General features: G+C 44.9%; 1 protein-coding gene across 1 annotated transcript in view; it reads right to left on the reverse strand.

The window, feature by feature from the left end:
• Positions 1–25530, reverse strand: part of LOC110488815 (neuronal acetylcholine receptor subunit alpha-7-like) — an 81626-nt gene that overhangs the window by 6157 nt on the left and 49939 nt on the right. Inside the window, exons 4-7 of the mRNA XM_036942961.1 lie at positions 20938–21047; positions 6914–7161; positions 3240–3434; positions 2566–2652 (exon numbers count right to left, since the gene is read on the reverse strand). Coding sequence (XP_036798856.1) covers positions 2566–2652; positions 3240–3434; positions 6914–7161; positions 20938–21047 — 640 coding nt within the window. The remainder of the gene's footprint in view (positions 1–2565; positions 2653–3239; positions 3435–6913; positions 7162–20937; positions 21048–25530) is intronic.

Consider the following 25530-nt stretch of genomic DNA (forward strand, 5'->3'; position numbering starts at 1 on the left):
AGAGATGAGAGAGACGAGAGAGAGAGATGAGAGAGAGACGAGAGCGATGAGAGAGAGGAGAAAGATATACGAGAGAGACGAGAGAGAGAGAGATGAGAGACGAGAGAGAGAGAGATGAGAGAAGAGAGAGAGATGAGAGAGATATACGAGAGAGACGATAGAGACAAGAGAGACAGAGACGAGAGAGAGACGAGAGAGAGAGAAATGAGAGAGAGACGAGAGAGAGATGAGAGAAAGAGACGAGAGAGTGAGAGAGAGAGAGAGAGAGAGAGAGACGAGAGAGAGATGAGAAGAGAGAGAGAGAGAGAGAAATGAGAGAGAGACGAGAGAGAGATGAGAGAAAGAGACGAGAGAGTGAGAGAGAGACGAGAGAGAGATGAGAAGAGAGAGAGATAGAGAGAGAGAAATGAGAGAGAGACGAGAGAGATATACGAGAGAGACGATAGAGACAAGAGAGAGAGACGAGAGAGAGACGAGAGAGAGAGAAATGAGAGAGACGAGAGAGAGATGAGAGAAAGAGACGAGAGAGTGAGAGAGAGAGAGACGAGAGAGAGATGAGAAGAGAGAGAGAGAGAAATGAGAGAGAGACGAGAGAGACAGATGAGAGATGAGAGAAAGAGACGAGAGTGAGAGAGAGAGAGAGAGACGAGAGAGATGAGAAGAGAGAGAGAGAGAGAGAGAAATGAGAGAGAGACGAGAGAGACAGATGAGAGATGAGAGAAAGAGACGAGAGTGAGATGAGAGACACACACACACACTCCGCCCAGGCCTCCACTCCATGAAAGTGATGTGATGGGCTGAACTTGTGAGCACTATCATGAGTGTCTCATCACAGCAGGGGAAGCCTTTAAACTTCTCTCTCTCAGAACGTTACCCACTAAAGGTTACTCATCTCACGCCATCCATCCATTTATCAATCCCGCCTTCTGCTCTGCTCTTCTTCCTCTCCTCACAGGAAGCCTGGCTTGTCACGACCCACTAATAATGTTGCCAGTATCATCCTCATTGTCAGCCTGTTCCAACACCATCCTGCTCAAACATGACATCAGGGCATTGAGACTGACATTAAAGATATGTACAGTGAATTCGGAAAGGTATTCATAGCCCTTGACTTTTTCCACAGCCTCATTTTGAAATGGATTAAATCGTCCCCCCCCCCTCATCAATCTACACACTATACCCCATAATGACAAAGCAAAAATAGTTTTTTGAGAAATATTAGCTCATTTATAAAAAATAAAAATATTTACATAAATATTCAGACCCTTTACTCAGTACTTTGTTGAAGCACCTTCGGCTGCGATTACAGCCTCGAGTCTTCTTGGATATGGATACACGGTTGACACCCCTGTAATTGGGGAGTTTCTCCCATTATTCTCTGCAGATCCTCTCAAGCTCTGTCAGGTTGGATGGGAAGCGTCTCTGCACAGCAATTTTCAGGTCTAGGAGCAGGTTTTCATCAAGGATCTCTCTGTACTTTGCTCCATTCATCTTTCCCTCGATCCTGACTAGTCTCTCAGTCCCTGCCTCTGAAAAACATCCCCACAGCATGATGCTGTCACCATCATGCTTCACCGTAAGGATGGTGCCAAATTTTCTCCAGATGTGACGCTTGGCATTCAGGCAAAGGAGTTCATTCTTGGTTTCATCAGACCAGAGAATCTTGTTCCTCATGGTCTGAGAGTCCTTTAGGTACCTTTTGGCAAACTCCAAGCGGCTATCATGTGCCTTTTACTGAGGAGTGTCTTCCGTCTGGCCACTCTACCATAAAGGCCTGACTGGTGGAGTGCTGCAGAGATGGTTGTCCTTCTGAAAGGTTCTCCCATCTCCACAGAGGAACTCTGGAGCTCTGTCAGAGTAACCATCAGGTTCTTGGTCACCCTGACCTAGGCCCTTCTCCCCCGATTGCTCAGTTTGGCTGGGCGGCCAGCTTTTGGAAGAGTCTTGATGGTTCCAAACTTCTTCCATTTAAGAATGATGGAGGCCACTGTGTTCTTGGGGACATTTTTTTGGTACCTTTCTCCAAGTCTGTGCCTCGACACACTTCTGTCTCTGAGCTCTACGTACAATTCCTTTGACCTCATGGCTTGGTTTTCGCTCTGACATGCACTGTCAACTGTGGGACCTTATATAGACAGCTGTGTGCCTTTCCAAATCATGTCCAATCAATTTAATTGAAAATGTCTAAAAACCTGCCATCGCTTTGTCATTATGGGGTATTGTGTGTAGATTGATGAGGGTAAAAAATAATATCATCAATTTTAGAATAAGGCTGTAATATAACAAAATGTGGAAAAAGTCAAGGGGTCTGAATACTTTCCGAATGCACTGTATACAGCTAGTCAAACCAAACCTAGCCAGGCCATGAGAGGATAACAGACTGTACTGACATACACATTAACACACACACACACATTAATACCAACACACGCTCTCTCTGGGTTAACATTCACTAACGCACAGCCAATCAAACCAAACCTTAAGAGGAAAGAAGATCATGTATAATAAACACGTGCACGTGCACGTATACATACACACACACACACTCACACACACAGAACCCACCGATGAGAGGCACAGAGTCTGAGGTGGCAGGCATGATCTCAGCAACCAGTAGCATGAAGACTGTTAGAGAGAGAAGGACTGTGATACCTAGAGAGAGAGAGAGAGAGAGAGAGAGAGAGAGAGAGAGAGAGAGAGAGAGAGAGAGAGAGAGAGAGAGAGAGAGAGAGAGAGAGAGAGAGAGAGAGAGAGAGAGAGAGAGAGAGAGAGAGAGAGAGAGAGAGAGAGAGAGAGAGAGAGAGAGAGAGAGAGAGAGAGAGAGAGAGAGAGAGAGAGAGAGAGAGAGAGAGAGAGAGAGAGAGAGAGAGGGACATCTGAAATTATTCTTGGAATACGTTACGCTAGTGATCGGTTATAACCTCTTGGCTAAACCAATTTGTTACACTGGTGGTTTCTCTGACATGTTCGAGGCAAGTTACCAATTGGAAGCAATTACAGTTAACTGCTCCCCCTTTGATATCTATTAATCAAGCCTAATATCCCTGACAGAATTTCAGGAAGGAGAGGATTCCAGAATGTGTGTTCAGACGTTCCCATCTGAACACAGCAGGAAGATAACCCATCATCCCAAGACATCCATCAATCAACCCAAATAATACACCTGGCAGAAGTTTGGTATGGATAGAATTCCATAACGGACGGAATTCCAAGACGGCTTCCCGGCGTTCCTTCCTTACCCAGGGAGATCTTCTCTCCTGAGTCGGCGGGCAGCAGGAAGACCAGCAGGGCCAGGCCAGAGATGAGGACGCAGGGGATGAGAAGGTTGAGACCGTAGTAGAGGGTTCGTCTTCGCATGGTGACCGTGAAGGTGACGTCAGGGTAGGGCTCCTTACAGCAGTCATAGTACAGCTCATTACGCTTGGCCGGGACTCCTAGGAGACACACACACACACACACAAAGACACACACACACACACACACACACACACACACACACACACACACACACACACACACACACACACACACACACACACACACACACAAACACACACACAATGAAACACTGTTAATGCATTTACATTGATTCAATGATGACCTGTTCACATGTTCTTTGACATACACACACGAGTAGGAACCACACACTTCAAAAGACGGTCTTACACACGCCGGAGATCTACAAACTCTCAAACACTTGTTCCTCTCACTGTGTAGAGTTGATCAAGTAACATGCCCCCTCTGGCAGTGTGGAGTGAACATGAAATATAGTATGACACCCCCCATACCCAGACACCCCCCCCAGACACCCTCCAATGGCCCAGGTGGGTCACTGGGTCATAACTGGCTGGGGTGACACCCCCACAACACCATTCCCACCCACCTCTGTAGAGATAGAGACATGGATACACATGCTGATACAGAGACAGAGTAGAGAAAGAGAGAGAATAGAGAAAGAGACAGAGTAGAGAGAGACAGAGAGATAGAGAGACAGCGACACAGAGAGACAGAGAGATAGAGAGACAGAGAGATAGAGAGACAGAGTAGAGAAAGAGACAGAGAGACAGAGAGACAGAGTAGAGAAAGAGACAGAGAGACAGAGAGATAGAGAGACAGAGTAGAGAAAGAGACAGAGAGAAAGAGAGACAGAGACAGAGAGACAGAGAGATAGAGTAGAGAATGAGACAGAGAGACAGAGAGATAGAGAGTCAGAGAGATAGAGAGACAGAGCCCGAGAGACAGAGAGAGACAGAGACCGAGAAAGAGAGATAGAGACAGAGACAGAGATAGAGAGACAGAAACACAGAGAGATAGAGAGACAGAGAGATAAAGAGACAGAGACCGAGTAGAGAAAGAGACAGAGAGACACAGAGAGACAAGAGAGATAGAGAGACAGAGTAGAGAAAGAGACAGAGAGATAGAGAGACAGAAACACAGAGATAGAGAGACAGAGAGATAGAGAGATAAAGAGACAGAGACCGAGTAGAGAAAGAGACAGAGAGATAGAGAGACAGAAACACAGAGATAGAGAGACAGAGAGATAGAGAGACACAGAGAGACAGAGACACAGAGACAGAGTAGAGAAAGAGACAGAGAGATAAAGAGACAGAGACAGAGGGATAGAGAGACAGAGACACAGAGAGACAGAGTAGAGAAAGAGACAGAGAGACAGAGGGATAGAGAGACAGACACAGAGAGACAGAGAGACAGAGTAGAGAAAGAGACAGAGAGACAGAGAGATAGACATAGAGAGAGACATAGAGATAGAGAGATAGAGACACAGAGAGACAGAGAAACAGAGAGACAGAGAGATAGAGAGACAGAGAGATAGAGAAAGAGAGAAACACAAGCACAAGAAAAATGCAGTGCTATCTGGCCCTAAATAAAGTGCTATCTGGCCCTAAAGAGAAAGAGACAGAGAGACAGAGTAGAGAAAGAGACAGAGAGACAGAGAGATAGAGAGACAGAGTAGAGAAAGAGACAGAGAGACAGAGAGAAAGAGAGACAGAGTAGAGAAAGAGACAGAGAGACAGAGAGATAGAGAGTCAGAGAGATAGAGAGACAGAGCCCGAGAGACAGAGAGAGACAGAGACCGAGAAAGAGAGATAGAGACAGAGACAGAGATAGAGAGACAGAAACACAGAGAGATAGAGAGACAGAGAGATAAAGAGACAGAGAAAGAGACAGAGAGACAGAGAGATAGAGTCAGAGTAGAGAAAGAGACAGAGAGACAGAGAGATAGAGAGACAGAGTAGAGAAAGAGACAGAGAAACAGAGAGAAAGAGAGACAGAGTAGAGAACGAGACAGAGAGACAGAGAGATAGAGAGTCAGAGAGATAGAGAGACAGAGCCCGAGAGACAGAGAGAGACAGAGACCAAGAAAGAGAGATAGAGACAGAGACAGAGATAGAGAGACAGAAACACAGAGAGATAGAGAGACAGAGAGATAAAGAGACAGAGACCGAGTAGAGAAAGAGACAGAGAGACACAGAGAGACAAGAGAGATAGAGAGACAGAGTAGAGAAAGAGACAGAGAGACAGAGAGATAGAGAGACAGAAACACAGAGATAGAGAGACAGAGAGATAGAGAGACAGAGACACAGAGACAGAGTAGAGAAAGAGACAGAGAGATAGAGAGACAGAGACAGAGTAGAGAAAGAGACAGAGAGATAAAGAGACAGAGACAGAGGGATAGAGAGACAGAGACACAGAGAGACAGAGTAGAGAAAGAGACAGAGAGACAGAGGGATAGAGAGACAGATAGAGAGACAGAGACACAGAGAGACAGAGAGATCGAGAGACAGAGTAGAGAGAGAGACAGAGAGATAGACATAGAGACAGAGAGAGAGAGAGACAGAGAGATAGAGAGACAGAGACAGAGTAGAGAAAGAGACAGAGACAGAGGGATAGAGAGACAGAGAGACAGAGTAGAGAAAGAGACAGAGAGACAGAGAGATAGACAGAGAGAGAGAGAGACAGAGAGACATAGAGATAGAGAGATAGAGACACAGAGAGACAGAGAAACAGAGAGACAGAGAGACAGAGAGACAGAGAGATAGAGAAAGAGAGAAACACAAGCACAAGAAAAATGCAGTGCTATCTGGCCCTAAATCGACAGCACACCGTGGCTAACTATTTTACCATGGTTACTGATCAAAACCTTAGAAAGACCTTGACAAAGTACAGGCTCAGTGAGCACAGCCTTGCCATTAAGAAGGGTAGACACAGGAAAACCTGGCTCCCTGTAGAGGAAAGGCTGTGCAACACTGCACAACAGCAGAACCTGAGACAGAGCTGCATTTCCTGACAAAATGTCAAAAATATAAAACAATTAGAGAGTGTAATTTCCCCAAATTTGAAACCCTTATTCAAGGTTTCAAATACCTCTCTGATAGGAATAGGCTACCCCTCCTGTTGGTGGAGGACGCAGAGAGCTGTGGGTTGGCAGCACACTATATTACTGCCTGCCATAAGATGAGGGACAGTGTCTGACAGACCAATCAACCTGCACATGTCCTCTACTGTATGCTTATTGTTATTGTTCAATGTATGGTTATTTTGACCCTTGGTTATTGTTGTTACTGTTGTCCCGTTGACAATTTTGATTCTTATTATTTTAATATTGTAAATATCCAAAGTAAGCTTTGGCAATGTGTACATTGTTACGTCATGCCAATAATGCAAATAGAATTGAGACAGTTGAGAGAGAGAGAGAGAGAGAGAGAGAGACAGAGAGAGAAAGAGAGAGAGAGAGAGAGAGAGAGACAGAGAGAGAGAGAGAGAGACAGGGAGAGAGAGAGAGACAGAGAGAGAGACAGGGAGAGAGAGAGAGACCGAGACCGAGACCGAGAGAGAGAGAGAGAGAGAGGGAGACAGAGAGACAGAGAGAGGAGGGAGATGAACCAAATCGTACCCACGAGGTCCCACTCCCCGTTGGGTATGTAGGTAGACGTGTCCACGTCCAGCATCTGGAGGTCCAGCAGCCAGCCGTTATGGGTCCAAGAGCCAAACTTCAGGTCACACTTCTGGACGTCGAAGGGGAACCAGCGCACGTCAATATAGCAGGTACTCTTCAGGATGCCCGGCGGTATGTACTGGCAGTAACCGGACGCATTCACCAGCACGTTAGTGTGGAAGGTAGCGTCAAACCTTTCATCAGCACTAAAGGGAGAGGGAGGTAGAGAAAGGTAGAGGTAGAGAGAAAGAGAGATAAACATCTTTAACAACTTCTCAATACATCCATGTCAATATGTAGACGGACAAATGTATTTATCTGATACTATTTAGTTCAATGTCAATAATAGGATGGAATTTGGTTATATGTCAATCTTAGTGGACGTGTTGCTACACTTTACTGACTGTAAAGAGCCAGACAAGTGCAGATGCATTGCAGAAGTGATGCATTAATTATACACATCAGAGAATACAAGGATATATATTGTGTTTAAAGGAGAAAGAAAACGCAAGAGAGAGAGATTGAGAGAGAGATTGAGAGAGAGAGAGAGAGAGAGAGAGAGAGAGAGAGAGAGAGAGAGAATCTGAAGTCAAATGTCTACTGTTTACTGATGATCTGGTGCTTCTGTCACCAACGAAGAAGGGCCTACAGCAGCACCTATATCTTCTGCACCTGGGCCCTGACAGTAAATCTTAGTGAGACCAAAATAATGGTGTTCCCAAAAAGGTCCAGTCGCCAGGACCACAAATACAAATTCCATCTAGACACCGTTGCCCTAGAGCACACAAAAAACTATACATAACTTGGCCTAAACATCAGCGCCACAGGTAACTTTCACAAAGCTGTGAACGATCTGAGAAACTATGCAAGAAGGGCCTTCTATGCCATCAAAAGAAACATTTTGACAGATTTGACAGATCAATTAGAATCTGGCTAAAAATACGAATCAGTTATAGAACCCATTTCCCTTTAAGGTTGGGTGAGGTCTGGGTCAGCTCACCAACCAAAATTCACAAAATGGGACAACATAAAACACCAAATAATGCATGCAGAGCAGAATTAGGCTGATACACGCTAATAATCAAAATCCAGAAAAGATACGTTAAATTCTGCAACCACCTAAAAGGAAGCGATTTCCAAACCTTCCATAACAAAGCCATCACCTACAGAGAGATCCCTATGCAAGCTGGTCCCGGGGCTCTGTTCACAAACACAAACACACCCCACAGAGCCCCAGGACAGCAACACAATTAGACAGAACCAAATCATGAGAAAACAAAAAGATAATTACTTGACACATAGGAAAGAATTCACAAAAAAACCAGAGCAAATCAGAATGCTATTTGGCCCTAAACAGAGAGTACACAGGGGCAGAATACCTGACCACTGTGACTCACCCAAACTTAAGAAAAGCTTTGACTATGTACAGACTCAGTGAGCATAGCCTAGCGATTGAGAAAGGCTGCTGAAGGCAGACAGGCTCTCAAGAGAAGACAGGCTATGTGCCCACTGCCCACAAAACGAGTTGAAACTGAGCGGCACTTCCTAACCTCCTGCCAAATGTATGACCATATTAGAGACACCTATTTCCCTCAGATTACACAGACCCACAAAGAATTTGAAAACAAACCCAATTTTGATAAACTCCCATATCTACTGGGTGAAATACCACAGTGTTCAATCCCAGCAGCAAGATTTGTGACCTGTTGCCACAAGAAAAGGGAAACCAGTGAAGAACAAACACCATCGTAAATACAACCCATATGTTTATTAATTTTCTCTTTTGAACTTTAACCATTTGCACATCGTTACAACACTGTATATAGACATACTATGACATTGGAAATGTCTTTATTCTTTTGGAACTTCTATGAGTGTAATGTTTACTGTTAATATTGATTGTTTATTATTCACTTCACTTGCTTTGGCAATGTTAATGTCAATAAAGCCCTTTGAGCTGAACTGAGAGCACGTGAGAGAGAGAGAGCGTGAGAGAGAGCGTGAGAGAGAGAGCGTGAGAGAGAGAGAGCGTGAGAGAGCGTGAGAGAGAGCGAGAGAGCGTGCGAGAGAGCGAGAGAGCGTGCGAGAGAGCGTGCGAGAGAGCGAGAGAGCGTGCGAGAGCAAGAGAGAGAGAGAGAGAGAGAGAGAGAGAGAGAGAGAGAGAGAGAGAGAGAGAGAAAGAGAGAGCAAATGGGTCATTTTACCTGTTTATAGATAGCATGATAAAAGACAAGCCGCTCTAGAGCAACGGGTGGTGTGGGGCCGTGTGAGTGTGTGTTTTGCATATCAGATACTGTTTTCTACTGTGTGCGGGTGTGTGCGTGCATCTCTCTGATGCCTCAGCTCAACCTGTCACAGTAATGTTCAGTAATGTTCAGTGAAGCGCTATGCATGGCTAGCTGTGGACCGACCAACCAGCACAGGGCCAGACAGGTGATGCCCAGGTGAGCTGATAATGTCATGAGATGTTAGACATGCAGTGACAGACAGGGAATAAACAAACCCCTGTCGTCCTTCATCTCTCAGCTGCTTGCCTGCTGTGCCTGCAAACGTCTGTTACACTGGGGTGCAAACACACGTTTCTATGGTAAAACAAATATATACTCTTTGAGGTCAACTAAAGCCTGAGTTAAAGAGTTAAAAACAGTCAGACAACCTGCCCTGTGCTAACACACACAACCACACACACACACACAAACACACACTCTGTCAGATCATGAGATGAAACCTGACCAGTGTATGCGGGAGATCCACAGAAACCCTCTCAGTATAATTCTCATTGGTGACGTTCCTCGCCAATGTTCACACACACACACACACACACGCGCGCGCGCACACACGTGCGCATGCACGCACGCCCACACACACACAGGAGATGTCTGAAGATGTCATCAGACAGAGAGTTTACATTGGAGTGATTGCCGATGTGTTTGTGCACTGTGAGTCGTGAATGGTGAGCCCTAACAATCTTCCTCCCTCCCTCCACCCCTCCTTACCTCCACGCCTCCCTCCCTCAACCCCTCCTTACCTCCACGCCTCCCTCCCTCAACCCCTCCTTACCTCCACGCCTCCCTCCCTTTAGGACCAAGAGAACACTCTGGATGATGATAGATAAAGAGATTAAACCGGAGAGGAGAGGGATATGTTCCGGTTAGATCAAGCATTGTGACACAATGGAGCTAATAAGGACATGATATGATCTACTGGGTCTAGTGGGTCTACTTGGTCTAGTGGTTCTAGTGGGTCTACTTGGTCTAGTGGATCTAGAGGGTCTAGAGGGTCTACTTGGTTTAGTGGGTCTAGTGGGTCTACTTGGTCTAGTGGGTCTACTGGTTCTAGCGGGTCTACTGGGTCTACTTGGTCTAGTGGGTCTAGAGGGTCTAGTGGGTCTACTTGGTCTAGTGGGTCTAGAGGGTCTACTGGGTCTAGTGGGTCTAGTGGGTCTACTTGGTCTAGTGGGTCTAGAGGGTCTACTGGGTCTACTTGGTCTAGTGCACATATGTCAGAGTCAAGGCCCGCGGGCCACATCCGGCCCGCAAGAAGGTTTTTTACGGCCCCTGGGATGATCTTGATTTATTATTAGAACCGGCCCGCAGCAAGCCGGCAGCCCGCAGATCTTTTACACGCACCAATACTACATTTCCCACAATGCAAAGGTGACGCACCGAGCAGTAGGCTGCTTCATTTCAATATTTATTGGCACAGCAGTCGTCAGCATCACAGTAAAATTAACTTTCAGATACCCATCAAAAATGGCAAAACGGAAGGTGGATACTGAGAACCGGGGGTTTCAAACAAGGTGGGAGTCGGAGTATATGTTCACGAAGGTAGCTGGAAAACCTGTGTGTCTTCTGTGTGGAGAAAGTGTGGCGGTACTGAAAGAGTATAATCTGAGACGACATTATGAAACGAAACACGCGGACAAAAACAAGAATATGGACATGGAACAAAGGCTACAAAAGGCAGAGGAATTAAAACGAGGCCTCAAATCTCGACAGGCTCTGTTCAAAAAAGCCAAATCACAAGGCCAGGCTGCTGTCAAGGCCAGTTTTATTTTGGCAGAAGAGATCGCTAAATCAGCCCGGCCATTTACGGAGGGGGATTTCATCAAAAACTGCATGATTAAAGTTTGTGACGAAGTTTGCCCAGAAAAAAGGCAACTCTTTTTAAATGTGAGTCTGAGCAGAAACACCATTGCCGAGAGAGTAGACCAGTTGTCCATCAATCTAAAAGAGCAGCTTGTGAAAAAGGGAAAAGATTTTATTGCATATTCCTTGGCTGTGGATGAGAGCACCGACATTTCTGACATTGCCCAGTTGTCAATTTTCATCCGCGGAGTGGACTCCAACCTAAGCGTGACAGAGGAGTTTTTGGCTTTACGTCCTATGCATGGCACAACTACGGGGCATGATTTGTATGAAGAGGTGTCAAGATGTGTAAATGAGATGGAGCTGCCTTGGGAAAAACTCGTGGGTTTGACAACCGACGGAGCACCTGCGATGTGTGGACACAGGAGCGGACTGGTGGCGAAGATACGGGAAAAGATGCAAGAGGAAAACGCGACAGGTGAGCTGACAGCTTATCATTGTATCATACACCAGGAAGCGTTGTGCGGTAAAGCCTTGAAAATGGAGCATGTAATGAGCATCATCACGCGCACAGTTAACTTTATCAGAGCCAAAGGTTTGAATCACCGCCAGTTCAAGGCATTTCTGACGGAGTTAGAAACGGAGCATGGTGATTTGCCTTATCACACAGAGGTGCGATGGCTAAGCCAGGGAAAGGTGCTTCAAAGATGTTTCGAGCTTCGTGAGGAGATTTGTCTGTTCTTGGACAGCAAAGGGAAAGACACAACACAACTCCGAGACGAAATGTTTCTGTGTGAAATGGCTTTTCTGTGTGACATTACGAGTCATCTGAATGCAATAAACTTGCAGCTGCAGGGTCGGGATCTTGTCATCTCTGATATGTACAGTACAGTGAAGGCATTTAAAACCAAACGGACTCTGTGGGAGACGCAGATGCGGAAAGAAAATTTGAGCCACTTTCCCAGCTGCCAGACCATGAAAGAGAAGCTCTCTACCAGTGCGTTCCCGAGCACACAGTTGGCTGATAAAATAGGTATGCTTGCCGCTGACTTTCGACGCCGATTTGCTGACTTTGAAGCACAAAAAAGCAGGTTGGAACTGCTCGGTAACCCATTTGCTGTTGACGTGGAAAGCTCACCACCAAACCTCCAAATGGAGTTGATTGACCTCCAATGCAATGATGCACTGAGGGCAAAATATGCGGCAGTGGGTGCTGCGGAGTTCGCCCGTTTCCTCCCCGGCACAATGCCCCAGCTGCGCATCCAGGCTGCTCAAACGTTGTCTATGTTTGGCAGCACATACCTGTGTGAACAACTGTTTTCTTTGATGAACCTGAACAAAACATCACACAGAAGTCGACTTACTGCTGAACACCTCCACTCAATTCTGAGGATTTCTTCAGCTCAGAGCCTTACCCCGAACATTGATGAACTTGTGGAAAAGATGGGACACCACCAAGTATCACCCTCAACCTCAAACAAGTGAACATTACTGTGCAATCACATATTTAGAGTTTTTACTCAGTTCAAGTTTAAAAGTTAAAATTTAATATTTGTTTTCACTGCATGTTACTTCTCCTTAAACAAAGTGTTGTTTTTGATTAATAGATTTTTGCACTTTATTTTTTTGTATTTCAATCCAATTATATTTTAAAAATATTTCAGTTGAGTGGATGATAGAAAATTGCTATTATTGTTTTTTCTTTGAAGTAAATTTAGCCCACTTTTGCTAAAATAGAAAATATAGTCTACTGATGGTGCCTTGAATACCGGTTTCTTTCATTTAATGTTCATGTTATGGGGATATTTATATAAAGGAAATTTGTCTTTTGTGTCTGTTGAAAATTAAAGATTACTGACAGAGCCATAAGAAAATATTGCTTTATTTATCTGATCATATTGTAATATATTTGTTAGGTTTTCAGTAGGTTCAATTAGGTTCACTAGACTATATGCGTCATTTAAAAATTTTTCAATGAACATTCGAACAGTCCGGCCCTCGTCTTGTAGCTGATTTTTTTATTTGGCCCTCCGTCCATTTGACTTTGACACCCCTGGTCTAGTGGGTCTAGAGGGTCTACTGGGTCTACTGGATCTAGTGGGTCTAGTGGGTCTACTTGGTCTAGTGGGTCTACTAGGTATTGTGGGTCTAGTGGGTCTACTTGTTCTAGTGGGTCTAGTGGGTCTAAAGGGTCTACTGGGTCTACTGGATCTAGTGGGTTTACTTGGTCTACTGGGTCTAGTGGATCTAGTGGGTCTAGTGGGTCTACTTGGTCTAGTGGGTCTAGAGGGTCTACTGGGTCTAGTGGGTCTACTGGATCTAGTGGGTCTACTTGGTCTAGTGGGTCTACTAGGTATTGTGGGTCTAGTGGGTCTACTTGTTCTAGTGGGTCTAGTGGGTCTAAAGGGTCTACTGGGTCTACTGGATCTAGTGGGTTTACTTGGTCTACTGGGTCTAGAGGGTCTAGTGGATCTAGTGGGTCTACGTCTACTGGATCTAGTGGATCTAGTGGGTTTACTTGGTCTAGTGGTTCTAGTGGGTCTACTTGATCTAGTGGGTCTAGAATGTCTACTTGTTCTAGTGGTTCTTGTGGGTCTAGAGGGTCTACTGGGTGTACTGGATCTAGTGGGTCTACTTGGTCTACTGGATCTAGTGGGTTTACTAGGTCTAGTGGGTCTAGAATGTCTACTTGTTGTAGTGGGTTTAGAGGGTCTACTGGGTCTACTGGATCTAGTGGGTCTAGTGGATCTACTTGGTCTAGAGGGTCTACTGGGTCTAGTGGGTTTCATTGGTCTACTGCATCGAGTGGGTCTAGTGGGTCTCCTTGGTCTAGTGGGTCTAGAGGGTCTACTGGGTCTAGTGGGTCTACTTGGTCTTGTGGGTCTACTTGGTCTAGTGGGTCTAGAGGTTCAACTGGGTCTAGTGGGTCTACTGGATCTAGTGGGTCTACTGGATCTAGTGGGTTTACTTGGTCTACTGGGTCTAGAGGGTCTAGTGGATCTAGTGGGTCTACGTCTACTGGATCTAGTGGATCTAGTGGGTTTACTTGGTCTAGTGGTTCTAGTGGGTCTACTTGATCTAGTGGGTCTAGAATGTCTACTTGTTCTAGTGGTTCTTGTGGGTCTAGAGGGTCTACTGGGTCTACTGGATCTAGTGGGTCTACTTGGTCTACTGGATCTAGTGGGTTTACTAGGTCTAGTGGGTCTAGAATGTCTACTTGTTGTAGTGGGTTTAGAGGGTCTACTGGGTCTACTGGATCTAGTGGGTCTAGTGGATCTACTTAGTCTAGAGGGTCTACTGGGTCTAGTGGGTTTCATTGGTCTACTGCATCGAGTGGGTCTAGTGGGTCTCCTTGGTCTAGTGGGTCTAGAGGGTCTACTGGGTCTAGTGGGTCTACTTGGTCTTGTGGGTCTACTTGGTCTAGTGGGTCTAGAGGTTCAACTGGGTCTAGTGGGTCTACTGGATCTAGTGGGTCTACTGGATCTAGTGGGTTTAGAGGGTCTACTTGGTCTAGTGGGTCTAGAGGGTCTACTTGGTGTAGTGGGTCTAGAGGGTCTACTTTGTCTAGTGGGTTTAGTGGGTCTACTTGGTCTAGTGGGTCTACTTGGTCTAGAGGGTCTAGTGGGTCTACTTGGTCTAGTGGGTCTACTGGGTCTGGAGGGTCTACTTTGTCTAGTGGGTCTACTGGATCTACTGGGTCTAGTGGGTCTACTTGGTCTAGAGGGTCTACTGGGTCTAGTGGGTCTACTTGGTCTATTGGGTCTACTGGGTCTGGAGGGTCTAGAGGGTCTACTGGCTCTAGTGGGTCTACTTGGTCTAGTGGGTCTACTGGGTCTACTTGGTCTAGTGGGTCTACTTGGTCTAGTGGGTCTACTGGATCTAGTGGGTCTAGAGGGTCTACTTGGTCTAGTAGGTCTAGAGGGTCTACTTGGTGTAGTGGGTCTAGAGGGTCTACTTTGTCTAGTGGGTTTAGTGGGTCTACTTGGTCTAGTGGGTCTACTTGGTCTAGAGGGTCTAGTGGGTCTACTTGGTCTAGTGGGTCTACTGGGTCTGGAGGGTCTACTTTGTCTACTGGATCTACTGGGTCTAGTGGGTCTACTTGGTCTAGAGGGTCTACTGGGTCTAGTGGGTCTACTTGGTCTATTGGGTCTACTGGGTCTGGAGGGTCTAGAGGGTCTACTGGCTCTAGTGGGTCTACTTGGTCTAGTGGGTCTACTGGGTCTACTTGGTCTAGTGGGTCTGGAGGGTCTACTGGGTCTACTGGGTCTGGAGGGTCTAGTGGGTCTAGAGGATCTGTGGGTTGCAGGCTACCTCATGACTCAACTCACATTGCATATGCTTGTACTGGAAAGGACGATGAGGCTAGTGGTGATGCGGGGGGCTAGGGCGATGGGGATGGTTCTAGGGCTTAGTTCCGACTGGGACTGGGGTTGAAGTTATAGTTGGAGTGATTGGGTGAAGAATTTTAACTCTGTGACTGATCCAGGATCAGATATAATATTCACGCATGCAAACACATAACCACAATGTAACTAGCACAAGTAGCACCAAGCAGCACAGTTCCAGGAACGAAACACACACACACAAACACACTGCAGGTCCTATCGGGCAGACCATGCCTTCCCCTTTAATCAGTGGTCCATCCCCAACAGTGGAAACCCATTAAGGCACCTGACAGTTTTATTCAGACCCCTATCAACGACCACTTATCCCCCCCGACAACCGCGAGACACCCCAAGCGATAACGTAGCCGCGCCTGGGAACACAATCCCCCGGCTTACACACATTTAGCGGTGACAAAAGAGTGGCCCGAGCCTTAGAGAGGATTTGCTGATTTATCTATTTTCTCCATCTCGTCTTCCTGTTCGACTCAGTGGATCGAATGATCTACCTTTTCAGAGTTTAGTCGTCATTTATCTCTACTTGCTGTAGGTGTGCGATCTGTGCTGGTCGGGCAGGATGAGATGCGAGCACGCGCCTGTGTGTGTGTGTGTGTGTCTGCGTGCCTGTACGTGTGTGTGTGCAATGTGCACATGTGCGTGCAGGATGCGTGTATCTGTGTTGGCTGGGCAAGGGGAGATATATGCATGGGCAGGGCTTTATTCAGAGCTCTGCGTTCTGTATCAGCTAGTGCGTAGCCAGAGAGTGCATTTACACACTCACACACACACACACACGTACATGCAATCTGAACACAGAGACACATGCAGAGCACACACCGAGCTCAGAACATGGTGCATCACAAAGCAGAGGAAACGAAATACAAACGATAGAGAACACACACAAGTCCATTTTCACTCAAACAATAAAAGCACAGATGCATGAGAGGACAGGTGAAAGGTGATATCCCTGGGAGAGGGGACAGAGAGAGGGGGCAGAGTTCAAATCACACGCACATGGTGGAAAGAGTAAAGTCTTAAACATGTGGGGACAGTGAAAGGGGGCAACGCGCTCTGGCGACATACAGAAACCAGACAAACAATAGAGGGGGTGACAGGTTCCTGCACCAGGGGACGTGACACCTTACTGTCTTCTCTACTCACTCAACGCCTCCTGCTGCACCTCCACTCACGCATGCACGCACGCACGCACACACACACACACACACACACACACACACACACACACACACACACACATGAAAAAGAGATGAAGCAGTTCAACTGGGTACCCAAACAGGGAGTGAGAAAGAGAGATGAGAGAGAGAGAGACAAGAGAGAGAGAGACGAGAGGGAAATGAGAGAGAGAGAGAGACGAGATGAGAGCAATGAGAGAGATAGACGAGAGAGATATGAGAGAGAGACGAGAGAGAGAAAGACGAGAGCGATGAGAGAGATAAGAGCGATGAGAGAGACGATAGAGACAAGAGAGACGAGAGAGAGGCGATAGAGACAAGAGAGACGAGAGAGAGGCGAGAGACAGGGAGAGGCGAGAGAGAGAGAAATGAGAGAGAGATGAGAGAGAGAGAGAGACAAGAGATAAGAGAGAAAGATATAGGAGAGTGAGACGAGAGAGAGAGAAATGAGAGAGACGAGAGAGAGAGAGACGAGAGATGAGAGAAAGATATAGGAGAGTGAGACGAGAGACAGAGCGATAGAACCCAATGAAAGACACAGAGAGAAAGCAAGAGAGAAGTAAAATATATGAAGGAAACATCCAACCAGGTCAGAAGAGACAGTCCGTCCAGTCTACCCTGAGAGGAAGAAAGAAGAAGAGAATGTTCCCTGTGTATCATTCCCCATGTGCCTTCACTGCCCTCAGATCACTAGGATCAGGCATAGACTGTACAGTGAAACCGCCCCAGGGGCCTGATGAGTGGGAGTTGGGACAGAACATATGTCCCTCTCTCTGTCTCTGCATGCCTCTCACACTGAGCATCAGTGTAATGACAACAGACAACGTCTATGTGAGCCTCGTCTCAATTTGTTCCCAGTACAAATACACATATAAACCATTTTCAGTGCAGAGAAGGAGGGAGGAAGAGAGAGAGTGATGATCTTACTCGTTTTTTAAAACCTAACGTGTCCATTCACAATACTGTCACAGTCACACCGGTCCTAATTGAGAGTCAAGGCTAAAGAAACGCACACACGGGGGCTTGTGCAGTTGATACACTCTATTGACAGACAGACGAGAGTGAACACTTCCCAGTCCGCCAGGGAAACCCTGTGAATGGCTGCCTGTCTGTTTAATATGATATCTGGACAGATGGGAGACGTGTACACACAGCCACACCAGATTAGGATGGCAATTTGTCAACACACACCCCTGATATATGATTGTAATAGGCAGCGCTGCTCAATGTCCTGTCGTGTAACTGTGTAATAGTATGTCTGGGCTATACGTACCCTATAGTTGATTGCTAGTGTATTATTCTGATCTGTACTGTGCTATCCTATGTTCTGTCACCCGGATGTCCATGGTCTGATCGGTCAGCACAACAATAAAAACATTTACTTCCTCAAACTAGACGCTAATGTACTTGTCCTTTTGCTCAGTTGTGTACCGGGGCCTCCAACTCCTCTTTCTATTCTGGTTAGAGCCAGTTTGCTCCTTTGTGAAGGGAGTAGTACACAGAGTTGTATTTCTTGGCAATTTATTGCATGGAATAGCCTTCATTTCTCAGAACAAGAGTAGACTGACGAGTTTCAGAAGAAAGTTTTTTGTTTCTGGCCATTTTGAGCCTGTAATCGAACCCACAAATGCTGATGCTCCAGATACTCAACTAGTCTAAAGATGGACAGTTTTATTGCTTCTTTAATAAAAACAACAGTTTTCAGCTTTGATAACATAATTTCAAACGGGATTTCTAATGATCAATTAGCCTTTTAAAATAATAAACTTGGATTAGCTAACACAACATGCCATTGGAACACAGGAGTGATGGTTGCTGATAATGGGCCTCTGTACGCATATGAAGATATTCCATTAAAAAGCAGCCGTTTCCAGCTACAATAGTCATTTACAACATTAACAATGTCTACACTGTATTTCTGATCAAGTTGATGTTATTTTAATGGGCAACAAATTTGCTTTTCTTTCAAAAACAAGGCCATTTCTAAGTGACCCCAAACTTTTGAAAGGTGGTGTGTATGTGTCATGTTTGAGTTGTTTTTGTATCATACAGTAATGTACAGCATTTCACACCCCCATGCTATTATATTCAGCATATATTCTTTAGGAAACACATGTTGCTATTCAGGATTCATTCACAGCTAACTCAATGCTGCCGACAGTTTACCAATGCAATCAACAATGTTTTATAATCTAATCCTGCTATGCGTTGAGTCGCAAACAAACAGAAATCAGACGTGTTCAACGTCCCTCGGCGGCTGAATACCAGGCAGTCTGAGATGTGACAGGATCAGAGGTAGAACGAATGAAATAGAATGCAGAAAAACAATGCATAATCTGTCACATGTTGTTGATCCTTCTTTTGTGTGTACTTATAAAGCATTCAATAATGAAATGGTCTTTTTAGATCAAGACACTAATGATGTATTAAACTGAGTCAATCCCCTCCCATTAAATTACAATAGAATTGAATAAATGAATATTTACGTTCTCTCATCTATGAAGCATACTGATGAGCCTGGGTGCCTCAGCTATATACACTGCTGCCAGACCAGCATGTTATTGGTTGCACATTCATGACGAACGGTTTAATGGTGTGTGTGTCATTAAAGTCTGGTGCTTTGGTGTGTGTGTGTGTGTGTGTATGTGTGTGTGTGTGCATGCCATGTGAGGGTGCAGTGTGTGTGAGTCTCAAAGTACTGTGTTTAGCCGTGCGTGTGTCCGTGTCAATGGTGCATATCATTGCAGGAGACTGTAAATGTAAGGTTCCCTTTGGGGCAGCTAAACCTCAGCAGCACTGCTATAAAACTGATTATATTTTGCAGCACCATGATATTAGAAGGTCTACAAGGTTAACCCTGCTCTCATGGTGAAATTCATCAACATCTGTGATGTTTACTTCAAAATGACCCAAACCAATGACCCTAACCATCATTTAACATTTAGTGTCATAAATGTACGCACACCAAAACTACTAGAAGCATGTTCATTTTATATGAAGAATATATGATAGAATAGAACAGGATAGAATAGAACATAATAGAATATAACATATATAATATAATATAATATAATAGAACAGGATAGAATAGAATAGAACATAATAGAATATAACATAATATAATATAATAGAACAGGATATAATATAATAGAACATAATATAACATAATATAATAGAACAGGATAGAATAGAACATAATAGAATATAACATAATATAATATAATAGAACAGGATATAATATAATAGAACATAATATAATATAACATAATAGAATAGAACAGGATAGAATAGAACGTAATATAATAGAATATAATAGAACAGAACAGGATATAATAGAAACATAATAGAATAGAATTGAACAGTATAGAATAGAACATAATATAATAGAACATAATAGAATAGAACAGAAAATGATAGAATAGAACATAATAGAATATAACATAATAGAATAGAATAGAACAGGATATAATAGAATAGGCACCTTTTACATGAATGAGAAGGAAATCTCCTGCACTAGTTACCCTTTTGGACAAAGTGAGGGAGAGGGGGGAAGCAGGTTAGGTAAAGAGAGGGGTGAGAGGTTAGGAGAGGTGTAATCCCTATTCTAAATGCAGCAGGACTTTTAAAATCAGGATGAAATACTTTTTGTTTTTTCTCCTTAATCCTGTGATGCTGTGATGTGTGTGTGGTGATTACATGCATGGAGATTTGTAATTATGTGTCTCTACCTCACTCCATGTATTTATCTTTCTCACTTGTCTAACCAGTGCATTTGCTTGTGTTTTGCCCTACATAGCTAAGTGAAGAGGGGTAGATACAATCTCTGTAAATTTGCCACTAACAGGAGGAGGGGGTGATAAAGGGAGAGATGAGACAAGACGACACAAACCGCACCTGTATCCCAAACACTGTGCACATCTAAAAACATGCTTACCCAACTGCCTTTCAATGCTAACACGTGCGCACACACACACACACACACACAATCTGAGGGAGTTCTGCACTAAACACGTCTGTAAACATATTTCCTATTCAAACTCTGTCCCTCCAGGCAGGGTGATGGCAGATCACAGATGCTCCGATGCTGTTGGTTTATAGACAATGTCAGATCGAAATTCATCCCAAGAAAGGATCAATCATAAATGACTGCATCACAAAGTTGTCATATAACAGGGGATGGTTGTTCCACCTCTTGTAAAGCGAGAGCTCATCTGTAGAAGGGGAGGATCATGGCAGGAGATCAGGATGATGGGAGGAGAGGGGGGTTGTGGGAGGAGAGTGGAGGATGATGGGAACAGAGGAGGAATGTGGCAGCTCACCTGTTGTAGAGGAGGATGTCAGGGGTCCAGATCTGGCTGGAGGGGAAACGTAGGTTCTGAACCCCAGGGTATTTCTCTGGGTTCCAGCTCAGGTACACATCAGTCCAGTACTGAGGACAGAACACAGAGAGACACATATTCAGGTCCACCTGTGCCTGAATAACCTGAGACCCTGAGAATTCGTAATGATCTCACGAGTCTAGGTTGGATCTGATTTGATTGTAACCGTTCTCGTTGTGTATGTGTAATTATAACTGATTTGCCAGTAAGGGCCCGTACAGACCCGACGAGCCTGCTGCAGTAGAAAGAGAGAATTATATAATTATTCTTCTGCTCAGGCTTTTCACGAGATTGGCACTTATAGCCTGTTGTTGTTGTTGTTGTTGTTGTCAGCCAATCACAAACCATCAAAGAGGCACTGCAGTCATCGAGCAGTCATCAAGTTAAAGTGAGAAGGATAGGCTACAACGACCAAGAGCCAACAGGTAGGCTGCCACTGTATTATCCGAATAGAGACGAGTCGTTGTTGGGGAAAGACAGGGAAAAGCGCAGTAGCCTATATGCCTCAATTAGCTTAGCCAGCTAGCTTAGCTAACGAGCTAGCTAGCTTAACATGCTTATTGTCTCGGTTTGATGCAGTTAAGACAGGAACTATATAAATCAGCTAGAAGTTTGTCTATCAGTGCAAGCGATTCGGCTTGGCTGGTGACATTCTCTTTCTCCCTTCCTGCAGCCTGCACCCCAGTCCACTCACACACATGGCACAGGTCCTCCCCTGCCTGCTGGTATAGCGGCTCACTGGCTCTGTTGTATGTAGACATGTATGTCTCCCTCCAGATAATAACATAGCAAACAAAATAGGCTTTTCTGCGGCTTCCTTCACTTGGATATGATCTGACTGGGTGTGGACCTTTCCCAGGTCTGAATGGACCGGGTCCGGTTGTCCTCAGGTCCGTTCGGAATGGGTCTCTCTATTTAAAAAAGGAATTTATGCATATAGAGTCCAGGTGGGAGAGCCCCGGGTCCATTTCGGAACGGGTCTAACTTGTTGGAACCGTGAAGACCTCTAGTACTGAGGGCAGGACACAGAGAAAGACATTAGAGAAAGGCTTTTCATTGATTCTCAGATGAAAGATCCAGTCTGAGCTTGTGTCTTGGCAGTCTGTCAACTGAAGGGTTGTGGCAACACTCTGAGCCTGAGGGCATTCTCTGATGATATGAGCCAAAGCCAGTGTCGCATAATCCACACAACATTGACTAGCTGAGTGATTGGCTAGAATATTGAGGCTGGAGTCCTAATTGGACAATAGGAAAATAATGAATAATTGCGAGATTTATTCAGTGGGGCAAAAAAGTCAGCCACCAATTGTGCAAGTTCTCCCACTTAAAAAGACGAGAGAGGCCTGTAATTTTCATCATCAACAAAATGAGAAAAAAAACAAGAAAATCACATTGTAGGATTTTTTTGTTGTTGTTTGTTTGTTTTTTACCCCTTTTTCTCCCCAATTTTGTGGTATCCAATTGTTTAGTAGCTACTATCTTGTCTCATCGCTACAACTCCCGTGCGGGCTCGGGAGAGACAAAGGTTGAAAGTTATGCGTCCTCCGATACACAACCCAACCAAGCTGCACTGCTTCTTAAAACAGCACCATCTAACCCGGAAGCCACCCGCACCAATGTGTTGGAGGAAACACTGTGCACCTGGCAACCTTGGTTAGCGCGCACTGCGCCCAGCCCACCACTGGAGTCGCTGGTGCACGATGAGACAAGGATTTCCCTACCGGCCAAACCCTCCCTATCCCGGGCGACGCTAGGCCAATTGTAAGTCGCCCCACGGACCTTCCGGTCGCGGCCGGTTACGACAGAGCCTGGGCGCGAACCCAGAGTCTCTGGTGGCACAGCTGGCGCTGCAGTACAGCGCCCTTAACCACTGCACCACCCGGGAGGCCCTCATTGTAGGATTTTAATTAATTTATTTGCAAATTATGGTGGAAAATGTGTAACTTCTTCTTTAAGAGGCTCCTCTGTCCTCCACTCGTTACCTGTATTAATGGCACCTGTTTGAACTTGTTATCAGTATAAAAGATACCTGTCCACAACCTCAAACAGTCAGACTCCAAACTCCACTATGGCCAAGACCAAAGAGCTGTCAAAGGACACCAGAATCAAAATTGTAGACCTGCACCAGGCTGGGAAGACTGAATCTGCAATAGGTAAGCAGCTTGGTTTGAAGAAATCAACTGTGGGAGCAATTATTAGGAAATGGAAGATATACAAGACCACTGATAATCTCCCTCGATCTGGGGCTCCGCGCAAGATCTCACCCCGTGGGGTCAAAATGATCACAAGAACGGTGAGCAAAAATCCCAGAACCACACGGGGGGACCTAGTGAATGACCTGCAGAGAGCTGGGACCAAAGTAACAAAGCCTACCATCAGTAACACACTACGCCGCCAGGGACTCAACTCCTGCAGTGCCAGACGTGTCCCCCTGCTTAAGCCAGAACATGTCCAGGCCCGTCTGAAGTTTGCTAGAGAGCATTTGGATGATCCAAAAGTAGATTGGGAGAATGTCATATGGTCAGACTTTTTTGTAAAAACTCAACTCGTCGTGTGTGGAGGACAAAGAATGCTGAGTTGCATCCAAAGAACACCATACCTACTGTGAAGCATGGGAGTGGAAACATCATGCTTTGGGGCTGTTTTTCTGCAAAGGGACCAGGACGACTGATCCGTGTAAAGGAAAGAATGAATGGGGCCATGTATCGTGAGATTTTGAGTGAAAACCTCCTTCTATCAGCAAGGGCATTGAAGATGAAACGTGGCTAGGTCTTTCAGCATGACAATGATCCCAAACACGAAGGAGTGGCTTCGTAAGAAGCATTTCAAGGTCCTGGAGTGGCCTAGCCAGTCTCCAGATCTCAACCCCATAGAAAATCTTTGGAGCGAGTTGAAAGTCCATGTTGCCCAGCAACAGCCCCAAAACATCACTGCTCTAGAGGAGATCTGCATGGAGGAATGGGCCAAAATACCAGCAACAGTGTGTGAAAACCTTGTGAAGACTTACAGAAAACGTTTGACTTCTGTCATTGCCAACAAAAGGGTATATAACAAAGTATTGAGATAAACTTTTGTTAATGACCAAATACTTATTTTCCACCATAATTTGCAAATAAATTGATAAAAAATCCTACAATGTGATTTTCTGGATTTTCTTTTCTCATTTTGTCTGTCATAGTTGAAGTGTACCTATGATGAAAATTACAGGCCTCTCTCATCTTTTTAAGTGGGAGAACTTGCACAATTGGTGGCTGACTAAATACTTTTTTTGCCCCACTGTATATAGTGGTAAATGAATAAATAAATAAATAAATACAATTTTACTAAAGTAATGGGGAAACGTAAATTGGTCAGAAGTCTGTTTGTAATGATTGTGGAGAGTGGAGGCATTGCTCTTTCGTGTTACGCCCTGGCTATAGAGAGGCTTTTATTCTCTATTTTGGTTAGGCCAGGGTGTGACTAGGGTGGGCATTCTAGTTTCTGTATTTCTATGGTTTCTATTTCTTTGTTTTTGGCCGAGTGTGGTTCCCAATCAGAGGCAGCTGTCTATCGTTGTCTCTGATTGGGAATCATACTTAGGCAGCCTTTTTTCCCACCTGTGATTTGTGGGTAGTTGTTTTTCTGTATAGTTTATGCACCTTACAGAACTGTTTCGTTTTTTTCCCCCCTTTGTTATTTTGTTCAAGTGTTTTGGTTAATAAAGAATCATGAACACTTACCACGCTGTGTTTTGGCCCGATCCTCCTTCAGACGACGATCGCTACATTTCGGTTGTGTCATGTCAATGACAGAGACCAGACTAAATAAGGTGGACTGCATGCCCCTTCCAGAAATCTGACCTCATCAACTCTCTGTAAGCATGTATCCTCCAGATTACCAACGGAACATTGGGATAAGCAATCTAAGCTGTCCAATCCAATATGTTGGATCAAGATCAAAATGGAAAAAATAACTGGCAGGTTTAACTCAACTCAATATACAACTAATAGGATGTGATCCCACCAGACATCCCCTCTGGCATATCAATCTGAGATACTGTTACTGTCTCTTCGGTGGGATGGGGGAAATGCTATTTCCTGCATGAAAAATGAAGAATTCTGTGTTAACGTGACCCCTAAGTTTAACTTGCTAGCTATCTAAGTAAGTTACTGAATTAATAAGGTGACAGGGCATCATATTGTGTCAGCTTTCTGCCATGTTTGAGATGTCAAAGCCCTTTGCATGCGTTGTCTATACAGCTGCCACTGCTATCTTTTGATTTCCTTGTATTTTCCTTCTCTCTGTTCTTGGCCTGTCTGCTCCTCCCCCATCTTCTCTGAGCAAAGCTGGCATGCCCGTTGCGCTAGCGACTCAAGACAGACAGTTTGTACACAACATGCTGCTTCAGAGCAGACAAGCATGCATCAAAAAACGTTGTTCATTTCCACAATGTCTCTTGTTCATATTCACTTGCAAATGTCCAAACTCACCAAAAATGACATTTGGTAGATCCTACCTATACATGAATAACTTTATGAACTGGATTGCCTGTAT

The sequence above is a fragment of the Oncorhynchus mykiss genome, chromosome 14 (assembly GCF_013265735.2).
Source record: "Oncorhynchus mykiss isolate Arlee chromosome 14, USDA_OmykA_1.1, whole genome shotgun sequence".
In the NCBI taxonomy this organism is placed as follows: Eukaryota; Metazoa; Chordata; class Actinopteri; order Salmoniformes; family Salmonidae; genus Oncorhynchus; species Oncorhynchus mykiss.